This window comes from Aedes albopictus, chromosome 3 (assembly GCF_035046485.1).
Source record: "Aedes albopictus strain Foshan chromosome 3, AalbF5, whole genome shotgun sequence".
NCBI lineage: Eukaryota > Metazoa > Arthropoda > Insecta > Diptera > Culicidae > Aedes > Aedes albopictus.
Window position 1 is genome coordinate 215,187,745 of NC_085138.1, and position 18,402 is coordinate 215,206,146.

At 37.0% G+C, this 18,402-nt stretch overlaps 1 protein-coding gene across 1 annotated transcript in view; it reads right to left on the reverse strand.

The window, feature by feature from the left end:
• Window positions 1–7,846: 7,846 nt before the first annotated feature.
• Window positions 7,847–18,402, reverse strand: part of LOC134292215 (uncharacterized) — a 75,308-nt gene continuing 64,752 nt past the window's right edge. The window contains exon 2 of the mRNA XM_062861189.1: window positions 7,847–10,768. Coding sequence (XP_062717173.1) covers window positions 8,262–10,682 — 2,421 coding nt within the window. The 5' untranslated portion in view covers window positions 10,683–10,768 and the 3' untranslated portion in view covers window positions 7,847–8,261. The remainder of the gene's footprint in view (window positions 10,769–18,402) is intronic.

The window sequence follows — 18,402 nt, forward strand, 5'->3', positions numbered from 1 at the left end:
TTTCTTATTTTTTTTTTTTTTGTATTTATAGTTGAACGAACAACCTCTATAAGGGGAAGGACTGATATGTCCATTTAGTTAATTATTTTAGAGTGCTTTTACCATAAAGGTAAATCGTGTAATGATCATACACTGCAAAAACTGCAAATATGTATTCTATGTGAAAATTCACATCGATCCAATTGACCTTCCCACTCATACATTTTATAACCTCAAATATGATCAACATATTTGTTGTCCATGCTTTAGGAGATTAGTTTCACAAATAGTTGGTATGTGTCAACACCCATAGCAAAAAATATGTATGAACACACATAATAACAATGCATGGCGTCTGAGTCAGCCGTCCGCGATGTGCAAAGTGAAAAAATGGCAACTGAAACGCGTTTACATTAAAAAAATACTGCAGGAGTTGCAGCTCCCAGTGAAGTTATTTTACTAAAATCATAGCGGCTATGTACACTGGAACAACAAAAAGTCTTCCTCAATCGCTGGAAATCGAAAAATCATTGGAAACTCGGGAATTTTCAAGAGTTTTCATAGTTCGAAACATCACTCGGAGCTGCAAAGTTGACCGATTGGTCACTCACTGGTGGTTAACAATCAACCAACATTTCCGTGCATTTCAGTGTCTGGATCTTTTCAAGGACGCTCTTGGCTTTGTTTTAAAATCAATTCTACAGTTTAATGGATCAAACTTGTAAAATTAATCCCCGGTAAAACTTCTATTCTCCCATATAAAAACCATATGAGCACATCTATTAATTTTATTTGTTATTTATTCTGTATTGTTTTTATGTGTAATCACACATCAGAACGATAAATATCAACAAACAGTTCGTTATTGACGGTTTCCCCCCTTATCGAACGCGACGATTTGAAACCGTCGCGGATGAAACCGTCGCCAGAGTCGTCGCAGCCAATCAGCAGGCGGGAATCTGACGTTTCTCCGATCTCACTAACACAAACAGCAGCAGAAATGGTGCTTGATTCGTTGCGATGATTCAGAAATGCCGACTGGAAGTTGGCAGCGCGTTTTGTTATGAAAGCAACATACAATATGTGTGTCACACATAAACAGTATTTGTCTAGGCAAATTGCAAAAATATATGTGTACGAAACATGAAATAAATATTTGCAGTTTTTGCAGTGTACTTATAATGGGTATATTCGGGATTGAGTGTACAACAAATGTCAAATGAGATTATATAGCAAAAGCCATCGAATGAGCCTCTGCACGAATTTGCCCTGTCCTGCTCACTACCACAGAAAATTTTGAAAACAGCGCGCACAGTAAAAGTCACATTTGACTTTTACTGTGCGAACTGTTTTCAAGTTTTCTGTGGGAGTGAGCAGTACGCCAGTTTCGTGCAGAGGCTCATAGACCGTCCGATCACTGTCGGGCTCTCTTGGATTCTAGACACCAATCGTGCTACACGCATCTCTACCAGCTCCGAAAACCTAGCTTCAACCAGTGTTCTTAACCTACCTTTTTCAACCGTATATTAAGTGGTTCTTCCGCGCTAGTTTACCTTGGCCGTTTTTCTAAATAGTAATACGTAAGACTAGTCCCAGGCCCTACATAGGCGGGTCGCAATTTTTGCATTGAAGAAAATTTTCACAAATCTGGAGCTCAATTTAAATAGGTCGTATGTGCTTTTGTCGATATAAAATTCGATCAGTTTATTTTAGTTATTGTATCAATATGGAAGATATTTTTGAGACTTTTAATGACGGAAAGGAAAGCTTATTTTGTGAGGATTCTGCTGTATGTATCAACTTTGTTCAATTTCAACGGTTTTCGCTACAATAAGTAAATCCAACTGATCTAATTTTTAATCGACAAAAGCACATACGACCTCGAGCTCCAGAAATAGTAAATTCCTCCTTCTTTTTACATAGGGTATCGCGCCACTTGGGCGGTGGCTTCTATATTCGTCTGTTTTCCACTATAACTCAGTCAATTTTGAACCAATTGACTTGAAATGTTGTACACGGGTAGATACTATACCTATCTCACCGCATTCCAAAAATTGTGTCAATTGGTTCAAATTTGACTGAGTTATAGCGGAAAACAGACGAAAATAGAAGCCATCGCCCAAGTGGCGCGATTCCCTAGGCTGTTTCTTCGAGTTATCTTTTAAAATAGTTTTCGCGTCAACCTGCCAATGTTTTCATCTAATAATTGCCCTTCTTTTAAACATAGGCTGTTCTTTCTAGTTACACTGTAAGGATAGTTGTTGGCATTCAACTAGTAATATCATCATAGGATATGTTCCCTTCTTTTATTAATATGTCGTTCTTTTGAGTTTATTGTTAAGCTGCTAACTTTATCTTCAAATATTCTTCTTCTCCTTTTAAACATTTCTGGCTTAGACTGAGACAAGACAAGATAATTTGCATTACGAAAAGATCATGGGCCGACCGGGAATCGAACCCAGTACCCTCAGTATGGTCTTGTTGAATACCCGCGCGTTAACGACTTCGGCTACATGGGCCAGCACAGGCATAGACGCACGCACAAATGTACATACCATTAACTAATAGTTCACGCTTCTTAGTATCATGAACTCTTTTTACAAACTCACACACAATCTTCTAATAGTTCACCCTTCTTATTTTCATGAAGAGTTCGAGAAAGGCCGAAACAGGTGAGGCTGAAATCACAAATGTTTGGATACATAAGGCTGAATCTCAAAAATATCAAAAGCCTGTAGTTGAAAATTGAAATAGTGATACGGCTAGTTTTCAATTGGTGTCGTTAATACAAAAGCAGTCGCTTACAAAACCGTTCTTGCAGTACTACGCTCATAAGCATAATATCATTCGATTTTTATACGCAGTATACAGTGATTCCCAGGTGTCACATAGTCGTGATAGTATGTCTCAAAAGAATAGACTATGCTAAAAAGAATGACAAATCTCTTATGAGAATATTTTCAACGACGTATGCATTCTAGAATATTCATTATTTTCTATCTTCAGCCTTTTCTTATTGCAACCTTAAGTAAGGCTTACATTGTTACAGCCTTATGTGCATTCAGCACTTTGAGATTCAGCCTTAAGCTATCAGTACACACTTTGCCAAGTGTGCTGATTTTTCCACACGCATAAAACAGCACTCAAATATCCACTTTATATTTTAGGTGTTAAGTCGATTTTAAAACTGATGTTTGCCTGTTGGTTAATGTTTCCGTTCTTTCGCATACATGCACAGATGCACAAACAAATTCGGGTCGGTCATAAACCACTTAGACATTTTGGAAGAGGGAGGTCTGGTCAAAGTCCACGCTCCATACAATTTTCGAAATTTTGTATGTTCAAAAGATTACAAGAGAGAGAAGGGGGATCTGACATGTTCAAATTTTGGTTTTCGTGGTTTATAAACGACCCCTTACACACAATAATCTATAATAGTTCACCCTTCTTAGTTCAATGAATAGTTTTTTTTTCGAATTGGTACAAACCGCGAAATGGCTGACCGCGAAACGGTGCACACCGCAAAGTGGTCCACCGCGAAACGGTATAGACCGCGAAGCGGCATACCGCGAAATGGTATCATCCGCGAAATGTCATACCGCGAAATGGCACACCGCGAAATAGGTTACCGCGAAGTGGTTTACCGCGTAATGTTATACAATCGTTTTTACGACATAACCTCTACTTTTAATCGCCAATAAGGCATTTTATGAGACGTTTCAAATCAGCTGTTTTTTTAATGTTTACCAGCTTTGAAGTCCAACCGGTGGGCCCATTTATTTACATTTTCGTTAGCATAACATGTGATACGGGCCCATCCAATAAACGGGGTTCATTTATCTGCAAAAATGCGTCAAACCGCCCACTATGGTTGTATACCATTTAACCGAAAACCATTTCGCGGAATTTTTTTTCGCGGTGTAACATTTCGCGGAATGAACCATTCCACCGAATACCATTTCGCGGAATGACTATTCGCGGAATGTACTGTTTCGCGGAATACCATTTCGCGGAATTTAATATTTTGCATATCATAGTGGAATAACAAATTATTTCCTCTGCTAAACTTTACTACACCCATTACCGATTCATGCGCAATCATAATTACCTTAGCTCAGTGATTGTATTGAATTATGTTAAATCTGATACCTCTCTGAAAAACATTTACCTTCTTTAATTCGTAAGGCTGTTCTTAAGAGTTCTGAACGTCAGGCCCTAGAACATTATGCCGAATGTGATTAGGTCAAATGTAAATAAGAGCGAATGGACATTAGGCGTAATGACCAACAAGTCATCGTTGTCACATAGATTGTACCTGCAAGCGTTAGCAACATCAGATTTTTTTCCTTCTTTAAAATAAGACTGTTCTTTCCAGTAACATTGTTGTTTAGCGACCGAATTGCTTAGTTTTTCATCATTTACCTTCTTTTTTATCAAGGACTGTTCATGTGTTGTGCAATTTGCGGCGATCAAATTGATAACTTTACAGAATATTTGACCTTCTTTTGATAACAGGCTGTTCTTTCAAATTACACTGTTGAAAATTTTGGCTGGCGATTAAACTGCTAACTTCATCTGAGAGAGTTTTTTTTTTCTTAGCTAACTTATGTGAGTGAGTTTTTTGGTAACTAGGCTGCTGACCCTACAGTTGAAAATTCATCCTTCTTTAAATCAATGGATGTTCTTTCGAGTTGCACTGTTAAGTTGTTAAATGGCGGTCCTACTGCTAACTCCGTATGAGATTTGTTCTTCTTCTTTAAATAAGTTGTCTTTTCTAATAAAACATGCTGGTGATGAAACTGATACCTACATCTGATATTTTTCTTCTTTTAAGAATAGGTTGTTATTTTTTAAGTTAAAGTGCTGCAGTGTTGTTTGGTGACCCAGAAACAAACTCATTCTTCTGAGATTCATCCTCCTTCTAATAATAGGCAAATCTTTCAAGGCACATTATCCAATTGGTGTAACATCTATTCAGCCCAATGATTGTTCGACTTAATGTCCATTCAGCGTAATATCCTTCGGCCTAATGTCCCAGCATCATAATTCTGGATTTGAACCTGCTTTTCAGCTTCCAGACATTCGCCCTTATTGATTGAAAGCGTTATACGTCAAAATGTTGTTATTAGTTGACCGATGACCGCGTAACCCTTAAGCTAAGTAGCAATCCTTAGTCATAACATTACCAGCTACCTCTGTTTTTGTATCTAACTAGCTTATAATTGTATAATGACTATAAAAATAACTCCCATTTTTGTGTCACAGGTTTATAAGTCTTATAAACATACACTGTTTTTCACAAATACCTATGCTGTTATTTTTATTCAGAAAATTTTCCTTCTTCTGATCACATCTTGTTCTTTCATGAGTGTTTTGTATTACTTTTTTGTATAACAACTGCTAAATAAATATTATAAGAGAATTACCCTTCTTTTATTAATAGGCTGTTCCTTCAAATTTGACTGTAATAAAAAATGACATTTCATTCGAAATGTTGATCAGTGCTGATTAGAATTTTAAATCTTTTCCGTTTCCGCGAAACGGTACATTCCGCCAAATGGTTTTCGACGAAATGGTGCATTCCGCGAAATGGTCCATTCCGCCAAATGTCATTCCGCGAAATGTTACACCGCGAAAAGGAATTCCGCGAAATGGTTTTCGGCGAAATGTTATACAATCGCCCACTATAATTAATATCCGTAGACCGTGGGGATGTTTTTTCATCTACTAGTGACATCATACAGCTCGGGGGATTCATACATGCCGCATTAGAAACCGAAACATCTCTGCCAGCAAAAATCTGATTAGCGCTCACCACATGTTATGCTACTTTTCGCGAAAACAAAAATATCAAATGTAAACACTAACAATGAGCGGCCCACCGGTAGAACGTCTCGTAAAATAGCTTATAGCAGAAACTGATTCAATGTAAAATGCTTGTTTGAACATTTCATGAGGTCAGTCAAGCCGATCAATGTTACCCCGCTGATCAATGATACCCCGTTTTACGGTAATATTTTTTTAGCCAACTTCAGTTTGCCTGAACGTATCGGCTACACGTATGCCGTTTTATTTTTCGCCCGCACCACTACACCATTCAAATGTTTCGTTTCGTCCGATCTCAGGAAAGAGGGGTTTCCATACAGATGAAGTTGCGGGGGCAGTGCTTGAAATTCAGTGAATATGAATGGTACGATCAGTCATCAGCGCCAACCACCCCTACGAACGAACACGCACAGGGAGCAAAGAGAACCCGAGCCAACCGCGACCACTATTCCTCATCGGTCGGTTGGCTGGTGAAGCATATCGACTGGTAACGATTATTTCTCACTTGCTGCGGTGAGGCTGAAGATGCGTAAATGATTCAGTGGATTTATGTTTTGCTCAAAACTTGTAAAAACAATCAATTTGTCCATAAGAGAATGATGGACGTGACTATTATAATCGATTTAATTCGAGTTTATGTCATTTGCACTGTAATAACGTGATAAAAATCAAGTATATTCATTGCCGTATACACCGGCGAAGAGAGAGATTCAGAGAGCCGCACGGCGCTGAATCGTCGTCCCTCACTCTCACTCATATTTTTTATTGCTCCCGCTCCCACTTGCTTCTGAAGCATGTTAGCCAATGAAGGCATATTGCTACCGCTTTGGGTTGAAAAGCGCCAGTCAAAGAAGCGCAAATTTTGATTCGTCTGCGGTAAAACGCTTCAATTTTCAAGCGCTGTGCGGGGGACTTCTCTAGGGAGCTGCATGACAAAAAAAAACACAGTAGAAAGGCAGTACCGTCAAGGCGCCATTCACCGTGGGGGCTCCATTCACCGTGTGCCTTCGAGTGTTTTTTCATTATTTCCATATTATGATTGAATGATATGACAATTTCCCTTCAATTTCACCAATACAACACTAATGTATTGTTACCATGCCATAACGCTTATTAGAAACATTTAAAAGTATCATTTTGACACTAAAGTGTGTTTACATGAAGCGGGTTTCTGCTGGTTCACTGCATTCATAGTGAAAAAAACGAAAACTGCGCTAAGGTGATTTAAGCGATAAACTAAATGTAGTAACGTTTTTATTCCACCAAGAAGCAATTAAATTCACATATCAGGTATGTATCTTGCATTACCGACGTAAGTTTAACAAGAAAGTACGATTACTCGTACTTTTTAATTGAAACAAAAAGGCACGGTAAATGGGTACCCTAAAAATCAATGGTCTCCATTCACCGTGCCCCATATTGTCCCATATATCTAGAAAAAATCGAAAATTTGAACAATCGTTTTTCTAATAAAATCTTGCAAGTTATTACTTGAAATGAATTTAAACGAAGAAAATTCCCTTGGCTGGGTTGTTTTGATCATTTTTAAACAAAGTAGAATAAAATTTCTCATACACGGTGAATGGATCCCTACTACCACGGTGAATGGTGACCTACCACGGAATTAGGCGACCTTACTACCCTTTACTAATTGTACTATATCACCAAATTTTGTGAAAATTTTCTACTTCTGTGGATATTGCTTTAATTTTATCCTATAATGAAGGCAATTAAAAGCGGCACCAACAATGTTTATAAGACTGGTGTCAAATGACAGCCCTTATTTGCCCCGAATCTTCTTAGATCCACGGTGAATGGTGCCTTGACGGTACGACGTTTGCCGGGACAGCCTGACAGATCTATATAAAAATGAGTCACGGGGTAGGATGCAAACTCCTGTCCAATTTTCATTCATAAATTCGGCTCGTAAAATGGACTATTGTGTTTTATGGAATTTTGAATTTAAATTACCTTACCAAATCAGGGACCTGAATAATTTCGGAGCGACAAAAAAAAAACAGAAGCGACTGAAAAATCTGAATAGTTTGCCATATAGTTTGTGATTTATTTAGACGCAGAATCTTTATAATGGTTTCATTAAATGAAAAAAAAATATAAATTATCAAATTATTTTAATGCTAGTCTTCAAATTGTTTCAGCTCATATTCCAGACTACGTCCCAAATTGGACTATCACACTTTTTTTTGGTACGCTTAAAAAGTGTGACAAAAGTGCACATTTGCCTCGGATCGTCTCGCCGTCTTCGGTGCACTTATTCCTCCATTTACAAGGAATAAGTGCACCGAAGACCTCAACTCGATCCCACGTGGCCCGGCGCTGCAATCACATCCAAAGTGTGATGCACACTATTGTATCAGCCCATTTTGGGGTGCAGTCAGCAATAATATTTTTTAGGATTTAGGCACTGAAAGTTGTATTCATTTATTTGTATGAGGTTATAATTGAACGCTTTTTACACACTGTGCACTACAAAAAGGCATGTCCTTTTTAATACAGAATCGCCCCCCAATAAGTGACTTGCCACACCCTTTACCATTACAAAGAAAACACATCCCATGCCAATGTATATTATTCCAGGCGACTCCTTGTTCAGTTGGTCCAATAGTTGCGTGGCAAAAATAACAAGTTTTTGCAAAATATGTATCATAACAGTTCAAGCAGAGCGGCATACTAGAATTAACATCAGGAACGTACTGTTGACCAGCAAGTGGTGCATCGCAATGATAGCAGCAGAAATGTCTAATGTGAAATGTTGCTCCTTCTGCTGCTGTATATTCCTTGGTAAAGATCAACTCGTCACATGCGGCACAACGTGGAATTTTCAGTATGTTTGCTAAATCACGTCCACAATATACCTGGCCATCGTGGAAAAAATACACTAAATCGGCAAGCAATTCATTACATTTGTAACATTTGAAGCACTGAGGATGCCAAGCTGCATTCGATCCCACTCTCTCAGCTTTAACAACTACTTCACCGAGGGTAATGGCTTTCAAACACCCACTGCAGGTAGCATGACTCCAAGGTAAAGATCCTTGATTTGAAGAATTCCTATTTTCTAATATAGCACTTCTCGATCGGAACTCGTCGTTTAGTTTAGGCTCCGTCTGACTTTCGGTTTGTTTGATAGGTCCTGGGTATGTGGAATAATTGGGAGTTGGCGGGACTGATTCGAATTTGGAATCATCACTATGGGCGATATGCATTTTTGACATTTGATCTGCTATTGATGACTCGACCGTTGGATTATGTTCAAATTCGATTTGCTCAAAGAGATGCGGCTCCGGGTGAGCAATATACCTTGCAAGATCTTTTCTGAAACTATCATCATTACGGTATTCATTGCGGATCATCATGATCGAGTCTAATAATAAGTCACCGGCAAAATTGATACCGCGATTGTTCAATCGTTGCAACAATGTGTCATATATTGGGCCATTGATAACAACACTTTCAAGAATTAAATGATCAATTCCTGTATTGGCGATCTTTTCATAGGTCGGACGCGATATTTTAGAGGTACATAATAGTTTATCGGTTTTTGGGATGTTTGAAGATAGATGCAGAGGCATGCTTAATTGCTTTCCGTGGTTCAGCGCATCTTGCAAATCCGGATTTGCCAATAGTGATGAGAGTATCGGATCTTCACATTGTGCAGTTTTAGTTGCTTGTATTGTATCAGGTACCTCAGCTGCAGTCACTCCGAATGAAGAGAGATCAGATCCTTTGACAAAATTTATTATATCTTTCTGAAAGCAATTTACTCCCTCGTAACTAATGAATTTCTCACGGAACATATCTAGCGACCGCAAAACTGAATCTTCAGCATAGTTTATACCAGACCTTTGTAGTTTTGAGAAAAGTTCATCATACAATGGGCCATTTATTACTGCGCTTTTCACGACTTCAGAATTTAGTTTTATGCTTTCCAGGAATGTTTTTGAAGCTGCAGGCAGGAGTGAACTACTTTGAAAGTCAGGTATCAAAGGTTTGCGTGAAATGATAAGTTTACATCCGTTAGTTGGTTTTTGTAAAATTGTCTTTAGAGCTTCGGAATCTAGAATACTAGCAAGAACGTTATCTTTCTTCATAGCAGCCAAACACTGGCGGGTATATGTGTTAGGCACTTTTGTATTTTTCGATGCATTTTCCTGTTGCTTGGATTGGGCAGAATATTTGAACGAAGATTCTGGTTTAGTAGATATATTTAGATATTTATTGATTTCAGCTTGAAATTTAGGATTGCGTTCATACTCTTTTCTAAATTGATATAAAGGTCCCATAATATTGCAACTGTTCTCAAAAGACACTCTTTGCAACTTTAAGGCTTTTATAACGTTGTCTATTTCTGATGCTTGTTCTACTGCGGTTCGAATGGCTTCTGAATTAACTTTCATCAGTTTCAACTTATACTTAATTTTGTCCGACAAATAAAGACTTGTATTAAAGTCTGGTTCTAACGGCTCACTCAAAATGCATATTTGTTGACCAGCATTTTGTGGATCTTCGAGAAGAGCTTTCCTCACGGGCTCCGAAGATAGAATATAATTCAAAAGTTTGCCCGTTGGACTTCTTCCAGGAAGTGACTGTTCAAGATCCAATAACTGTGGATGGTTAGCAACAGTTAATGAACGCTCTTGTTTGTCACCAATTCTTACTACGATTCCCTGTCCAACGCAATTTTTTTTTATTTTTTCGACATAGTGCACCAACTGTGTTGCTTCTTTTTCTGACAAATTATGACACAAAGCTGCATCCAGATCATGTGGAGGCACTTGGTACTCGAGCTGTTGCCTACGTTTCTTCGCCGCATTGCTACCAACTATTGGAATGTTTTGTTCGCCAATTTTGGACATATAGTCGGAGGCTAATTCGGCAGTAACATTTGGAGGAATCCAATCTAGTTGCACAAGCTTGTCAGCAAGTTCGGATATTTTTATATCTGCAAGAGAGAAAAATCAAACGAAAAATTTCATTAGAAAAATAAATAGGCACGTACAGTATCTAACTCTGTACAAAAATTCAAATCAATCGGTTTGAAATTGACTTAGTTATAGCGACAAGTGCCCAAAATAGGTACATCTGCCCAAATAGTACAAGACCCTAATTCATAGGTAGTTTAGAATAAATACATATAGGACACCTTCCATGCACGTCTACGCCAATGCTGTTCAAACTCAATTGTTTGACCCAAACTTTCCGAAATATGAAAATCCAAGTTTTAAACATAGTCGCTAAATGGCCTGGACGCAACTCGAAGAGGGAGATCATTTATTCGAAGGCGATTCTGGATATCGAAATACAGTGAAAGTTCGTTGCACTATTCAATTTCTTAGTCCAGTTGGTGACAGACCTAGTGAGGTGGGCTGAGTTTTCAGCTGACAAATAATCTCTAAAGAAAAACGAACACTGTTTGTATTACTATTGATTTATGATCATGTATGGCATTTTAAACTTAAGGTACCATCAGGGTACCAGATTCCGCTCATCTTAGGCCAGTTTCGCAGAAAAACATCATCTGTTGAATGACTGTTAAGCCAATTTGTAATGTTTTTCCATTTTCTGTTAGTTCAATCTTAGTGCAATCAGATATAAATCAAGACTTATGTAAAACTTTTCATAAAAGTATGATTTTATTACATTTGGTTTGAGACCAAAGTGGTCCTAATTCCGCTCACGAACAAATTTATGCCATCTTTTAAATAGACTTTTGCGGAAAAGTGCATTATTTTTGCAACTCTATGTTTTTACAATTATTTTTTCCTGTTCCGTAGGAGTGTCCTCCTCTCTCTCCTCTTCTTGGCGTAACGTCCTCACTGGGACAAAGCCTGCTTCTCAGCTTAGTGTTCTATGAGCACTTCCACAGTTATTAACTGAGAGCTTCCTCTGCCAATGACCATTTTGCATGTGTATATCGTGTGGCAGGCACGAAGATACTCTATGCCCAAGGAAGTCAAGGAAATTTCCTTTACGAAAAGATCCTGGACCGACCGGGAATCGAACTCCGTAGGAGTGTATAATAGGGATTAAACACACTGTGTACTAAAATCGGCAGATTTTACGACTTTGACGTATTTTTTTTGCGTGAGCGGTTATTGGAACACATGAAATTAGCTACAGCTTTTTTGGGCCCAATAGCCAAAAAATTCATTGTTTTGTTTTTAAAATTTTTGTTATCCGGTAAATATTGCATAAAATGGCTTTGCTCTCGTCTAATTTATATTGTCCAAGAATATCAGCACCGAAAAGAGTGTATTTATGCGTGTAAACTTGATTCTTGCAACAGTGAGCGGCTATTGCGTCATGAGCGGCTACTGGTACACTGACGGTACCTATATGGTTCTACTCAATTTAAACCGTTAAAATAAAAAATCTGTTATTCGTACACCTGGGCCCTGTAGCATAATCGGGCTAATAATATTAGCTACAAGTTACAAGTAACAATTACTAATATTACAAGTGCTAATAATTTGTGTTGCATAAAGGCTCAATTTTCCACTAATATTATTAGCACTTGTAATATTAGTGACCATGAAAATACAAGTTGTTTTGGTTCATTTACCTGTCAAAATTCATCCGACAGTTCACTATTAATTTGAAATGGCAGTTGATGTTTGTTTATATTCTGCATTTTCCGCGTAACATCCGGGAATAACTTCATTTTATTCCGAAGTTTTTCATTCTTTATACGATAGATGAAGAAAAACATATGCTGTTTGGATAATTTTCGGCCGCTCTGACGAAATATTTTTTTACAAAGTATGTCACTGCAAGTACCTAGATTTTTAGTAAAATGTCCCAAAGATTTAATAGTAATGGTTGAAAAACAATATATAAAGATTTAGCAACATGTATTATGCTTCTTGTTAAAATCCCAAGTGATCTGGGATGCAAAAATTGAGCTTTTACCTACTTTTATATGTCGCAACTCGATTCGATTTAGTGTATGTATATTGTAGCTCTTGATTAGCTTAATGATGCGCAATACAAGCAATTGATTCAAATTTATTTCGCATCTGCAACTTTACCTGTGCTTATGCAGTGACCATAATAACCATAACTTTACCAAGAACCTCCAATCAAAGATGGGTATTGTAGAAACTTTGGAGATCTTGAGAGACTCAGCAGAAATTATATTTTGGATACAAAGTGTACATCAACGCAATTTTCTCTTCAATGAGTTTCGAATACATACTGCCAAATTTAATCGTCGAAAACTGGAATTAAGGTTGACATGTTAGATAAATAATATCTTTTGAGTTCATCAAAATGGTAAATCGATATATTCAAAACTAAATATGACTTCTGCAATACTTTAAATCTAACTTGTAAATTATTTTACAAGACCTTTGAGACTTGTAATCAAAAGTACAAGTCATAGCTAATATTTTATACTTGTAGTTTGTTTATGCAACATACACTTGTAAATTCTACTAATAATATTAGTCCATCCGACTTGTAGTATTGGACTTGTAACTTGTACTTGTAGTATTTTTATGCAACAGAAAATTATAAGTTACAAGCTACAAGACTAATATTATTAGTAAAATTTTCATTATGCTACAGGCCCCTGGATAAATTTTATTCAATAAATATGAATCGTCGCTTCCTTTATTTTATTCCAAAGTCGCATTTCTCCTCCGGTGACCTCCACTCCAGGCAGTTGATCCTGCATTAATGGAAGAACCTTTCGGGTAACTCCAATGAATTGGCAATGATGCCCAAGGTGATATCTGGTGGAATGACCGGACTTGAGAATTGTCTAATCCTGGACCCGGTAGCACTTACGGCGATTAAAGCTCGCTCGGGACCTTCCTGCGTGAAGGCAATTGTTTTGTACAAATTCTGCAAACAGCAGGACGAATTATTTTCGCCTTCCTTTTGTGGAACCTCTCGCAGTCAGGCGGAATGAGGCTCATGCTGTTGGGTTCAAAGCGAATTCTGGAAAATAATTTAAATACATTCTATGAATTATACCACAAAAAAAAACAAAATAAGGTAATCATTCAAGACTTACCCCTTTATTCCATACCGCTGCACTGCCGTGAATCGCATATCAGTCCCATCTTTGCTGGATTTCCTATGCAAATGGGACAGGTATGCGATTCACGGCAGTGCAGGTGCTTTAAACTATTTACCGCAGCAGTTTTTTTGTTTTCCCTTAGCTCACGACTGGTCACACGAGTTTTTGCTTTTTTTTTCCTAAAAAAAAACTACAAACTTCGGTCGTTAGAAATACCAATGTGTGCAACTATTTGACAAACTGTTGAATTTAAGTGGCATACAGTGAAATAGGGTAAGGGAGGTATTTTGGACCCCTTTAGGAAGTGAATGAACAATTCAGCGGAAAAAGAAAGTTTCCACTTCAAAATATGGAAAATTTCAGTAGGCATTACGTAGAGCAACATGTTTTCTGTCGAAAAAGGCCAAACAGAACTTAAAATTGTTGTTGTAAATACAAGAAATATCAAAACTCCTGAAGGATCTCGGGCTTCTATTTTGGACCACCTGATTTTATTTTGGACCACCAAGTGCACATATTTTGGCCCACCAAATTAAACTTCAATTGATTGATGAAATGAAAGCCACCTCAGCAAAAATTTAAACATAGTTAAAACTACGTGAAGTTTACATCTTTTCTATTCATTTCTTAAGGCAGGGAACGTTCAAAAATTACGTAACGGTAAAAAAAAGATGAAATTTTGTTGCAATTGCCAGTATTTACGTAGTATGATGTTTCATAAAACATGTTACGCAAAACGTGTATTTATTAACCATTGCATGACGTCAGTCACCATGCATAAATTACGTAACGCTTCATAGAAGTGTGAAAGTCTAGTGATTTTGCTAAATATAAAGGTGTTCCACACATATTGTAATGAGTGCAAAGGCCTTCAAAAATGAAGTAATTCGCATGATTCGTAAATTGTCAAACATACATAACACATTGTCTCAGTCATCAACTGATTGCCGAGAAGGACAAATTTTCTAATCATCCAAACTTAACACCTGAAAATTTCAACTTGTCGAAAAGTTGTTAGGACACAAATCGAATCAAAATTTTTAACTTGGCGAAAAGTTGTTAGAACAAATCGAACCCACAACAATCTCATTGTAAAATAAACGTATCACAACCCAGATCACGGGAGGTCCCAACTTATTCTATTTATCTGTTTTTAGAGTACGTTACATTGGCATGAATATTTTCTCCCTTTAGAAGGAACTGGAGAGATGGATCTGACAGGTGGTCCAAAATATGTCCACATCTGATTATGTTGAACATATTTTGGCCATACCTCAAACCACAATTTTGGTAAATATTATCGCTCCACCGAGGTTAATAACAGTTTATTTTGAGTTCTTACAAGGCCCTAGCTACATTCAAATGAAATAAATATTTATTTGTAAAATTTAATACCTCTTCGAAACCGACTACAAATTTGTCACCTTCTTTGTTTTTGGTGCTTTTCCGTGCGTTTCATTGGAAGTGAAAACATTTTCTCTATTTTTGATACTGAACAGCATGTTTAACTGACATCCAAAATATAGGTCATCACATAGTTGAATACTTTTCGTGTTCCAATAAAAAATTACCAAGATTTAGTAGAGATTTTGTGAAAAATATCATAAAAGTCCCTAGGTGGGCCAAAATACCTGCCCGGTCCAAAATACCTCCACTACCCTACACATGTGTTGGTGTATTCCGCAAACATAACTACAAACAAATTGAGAAATGGTCATTCCATATTGCCATCATGTCTCACGAGTTTTCATGGCTATAACATTTGACAGTTTCTGCACAATATGGCATACTGTTACAACTTGATATGCGTTATGTAGACTGTTCTTAATGATCGGATGCTACGAGTTTCATAGTGTTCAACCGAAAAGCACCTGGGGCCTGTAGCATAATGAAAATTTTACTAATAATATTAGTCTTGTAGCTTGTAACTTATAATTTTCTGTTGCATAAAAATACTACAAGTACAAGTTACAAGTCCAATACTACAAGTCGGTTGGACTAATATTATTAGTAGAATTTACAAGTGTATGTTGCATAAACAAACTACAAGTATAAAATATTAGCTATGACTTGTACTTTTGATTACAAGTCTCAAAGGTCTTGTAAAATAATTTACAAGTTAGATTTAAAGTATTGCAGAAGTCATATTTAGTTTTGAATATATCGATTTACCATTTTCATGAAATTAAAAGATATTATTTATCTAACATGTCAACCTTAATTCTAGTTTTCGACGATTAAATTTGGCAGTATGTATTCGAAACTCATTGAAGAGAAAATTGCGTTGATGTACACTTTGTATCCAAAATATAATTTCTGCTGAGTCTCTCAAGTTCTCCAAAATTTCTACAATACCCATCTTTGATTGGAGGTTCTTGGTAAAGTTATATATTATGGTCACTGCATAAGCACAGGTAAAGTTGCAGATGCGAAATAAATTTGAATCAATTGCTTGTATTGCGCATCATTAAGCTAATCAAGAGCTACAATATACATATACTAACTCGAATCGAGTTGCGACATATAAAAGTAGGTAAAAGCTCAATTTTTGCATCCCAGATCGCTTCGGATTTTAACAAGAAGCATAATACATGTTGCTAAATCTTTATACATTGTTTTTCAACCAGTACTATTAAATCTTTGGGAGATTTTACATACTAAAAATCTAGGTACTTGCAGTGCCATACTTTGTAAAAAAATATTTCGTCAGAGCGGCCGAAAATAATCCAAACAGCACATGCTTTTCTTCATCTATCGTATAAAGAATGCAAAACTTCGGGATAAATGAAGTTATTTCCGGATGTTACGCGGAAAATGCAGAATATAAACAAACATCAACTGCCATTTCAAATTAATAGTGAACTGTCGGATGAATTTTGACAGGTAAATGAACCAAAACAACTTGTATTTTCATGGTCACTAATATTACAAGTGCTAATAATATTAGTGGAAAATTGAGCCTTTATGCAACACAAATTATTAGCACTTATAATATTAGTACTTGTAACTTGTAACTTGTAGCCAATATTATTAGCCCGATTATGCTACAGGGCCCTGATCGTGGTACAGTAACATTAACATATAGAGAAGACATATTGTTTGGAGTGAATTCCAAACTGTAATTTTCTATGCGGGATTTTTTTTTATTTTTTATTTTTTTTTGGGTTTTCAGTTAAAGCTGCGTGACAGCTTGTTTGTCAAGACTGAACCCGTAATTCAAATTGCATCTCTACAAAGACCAATGTTTAGACGGAATAGGCTATGTTGCCCAATTTAACATTAAATTTTACATTGTGCCCATGCTACATTGTGTAGATGTATTAGTCATGTCCACCATCAGTCATGTAAAGTCTATGAAGCTATCAGAATAAATCTTTATCCGCGGTACCTGAAGCACCAGGAATGTTTATACCCTTGCTATTACTTCTTGGAAATAACATAACACAAAATGCTGTTTATGCTGACAACTGTGCCAATACTATCTCCAAGAAATATTATGTAAAATGTATAATCGAATCAATTACGGTCAAATACCAATTGAAGACGAATAACCTTTACTGCGATAACACCTATGTGTTGAAATTAGCATTTCTTAATTTCAAAACCGTTTTACTCTCAGTGTAGGAAAATGCTGTCAGTGCCATGCTGGCAGTGACCACGTACGTACGTGGCCACGTGGCCCGGGTTGTAAGGGTGTGAACCATTTCGCTTGTTCGTTGAACTTTTAGTTAAAATCTGACACTTGGATAGTTATTTTGAAAATAACCCTACTCGCGAGCAGGGTTAGTCTTGACAGTTCGATAGTTATTTTTTGTTCGCAATTATTTGGCTGCGTACTGTATTTTGTTCCAAATAACTACTCCTATGTCAAATTTCAAATGGGCTACCGTCGTGGTTATTTTTTAACTTTTCGATGGCAAATAACTATCCAAGTGTCAAATTTTAACTAAAAGTTAAACGAACAAGCGAAATGGTTCACACCCTTACAGGCAAGGAGAATACATTTTACTAAGGTGGCGCAGATAAACATTGCAAACCACTGGTTGTCTCTTCCATTCTTCTGGTGTTCTTATGGAACTGAAATAGTGACGTCACTATTTTAGATGCATAAGAACACCAGAAGAGTGGAAGAGACAACCAGTGGTTTGCAATGTTTATCTGCGCCACCTTAGTAAAATGTACACGGAACCGCCAAACTACCCAAAATTGAGTTCTTTTGACGCAATCCCATAGTTCCGCCCAATAAGCCAAATTTGAGTAAATCGATTAAACTCACACTAGGTAAATTGCCTTTACCTCCAGCAAAAAAATATACTTAAGAGTAGGTAAATTCAACCCAAGACCCCCCCTCATTCAACTCAAATTTGAGTATACCTACATTTACTCAAAATTGGCTTATTGGGCTCAAGGACCCTCATTGGGTAGACGCATCTCTGTTTGTTTTTGATAACATCGGTGGGGGAAAGAGGGAAAACAACCTAATTTTGGGTAACTAGTTTATTCGATATACTCAGCTTTGAGTAAAATCGACCCAAAAATTAGGTAGTTTGATT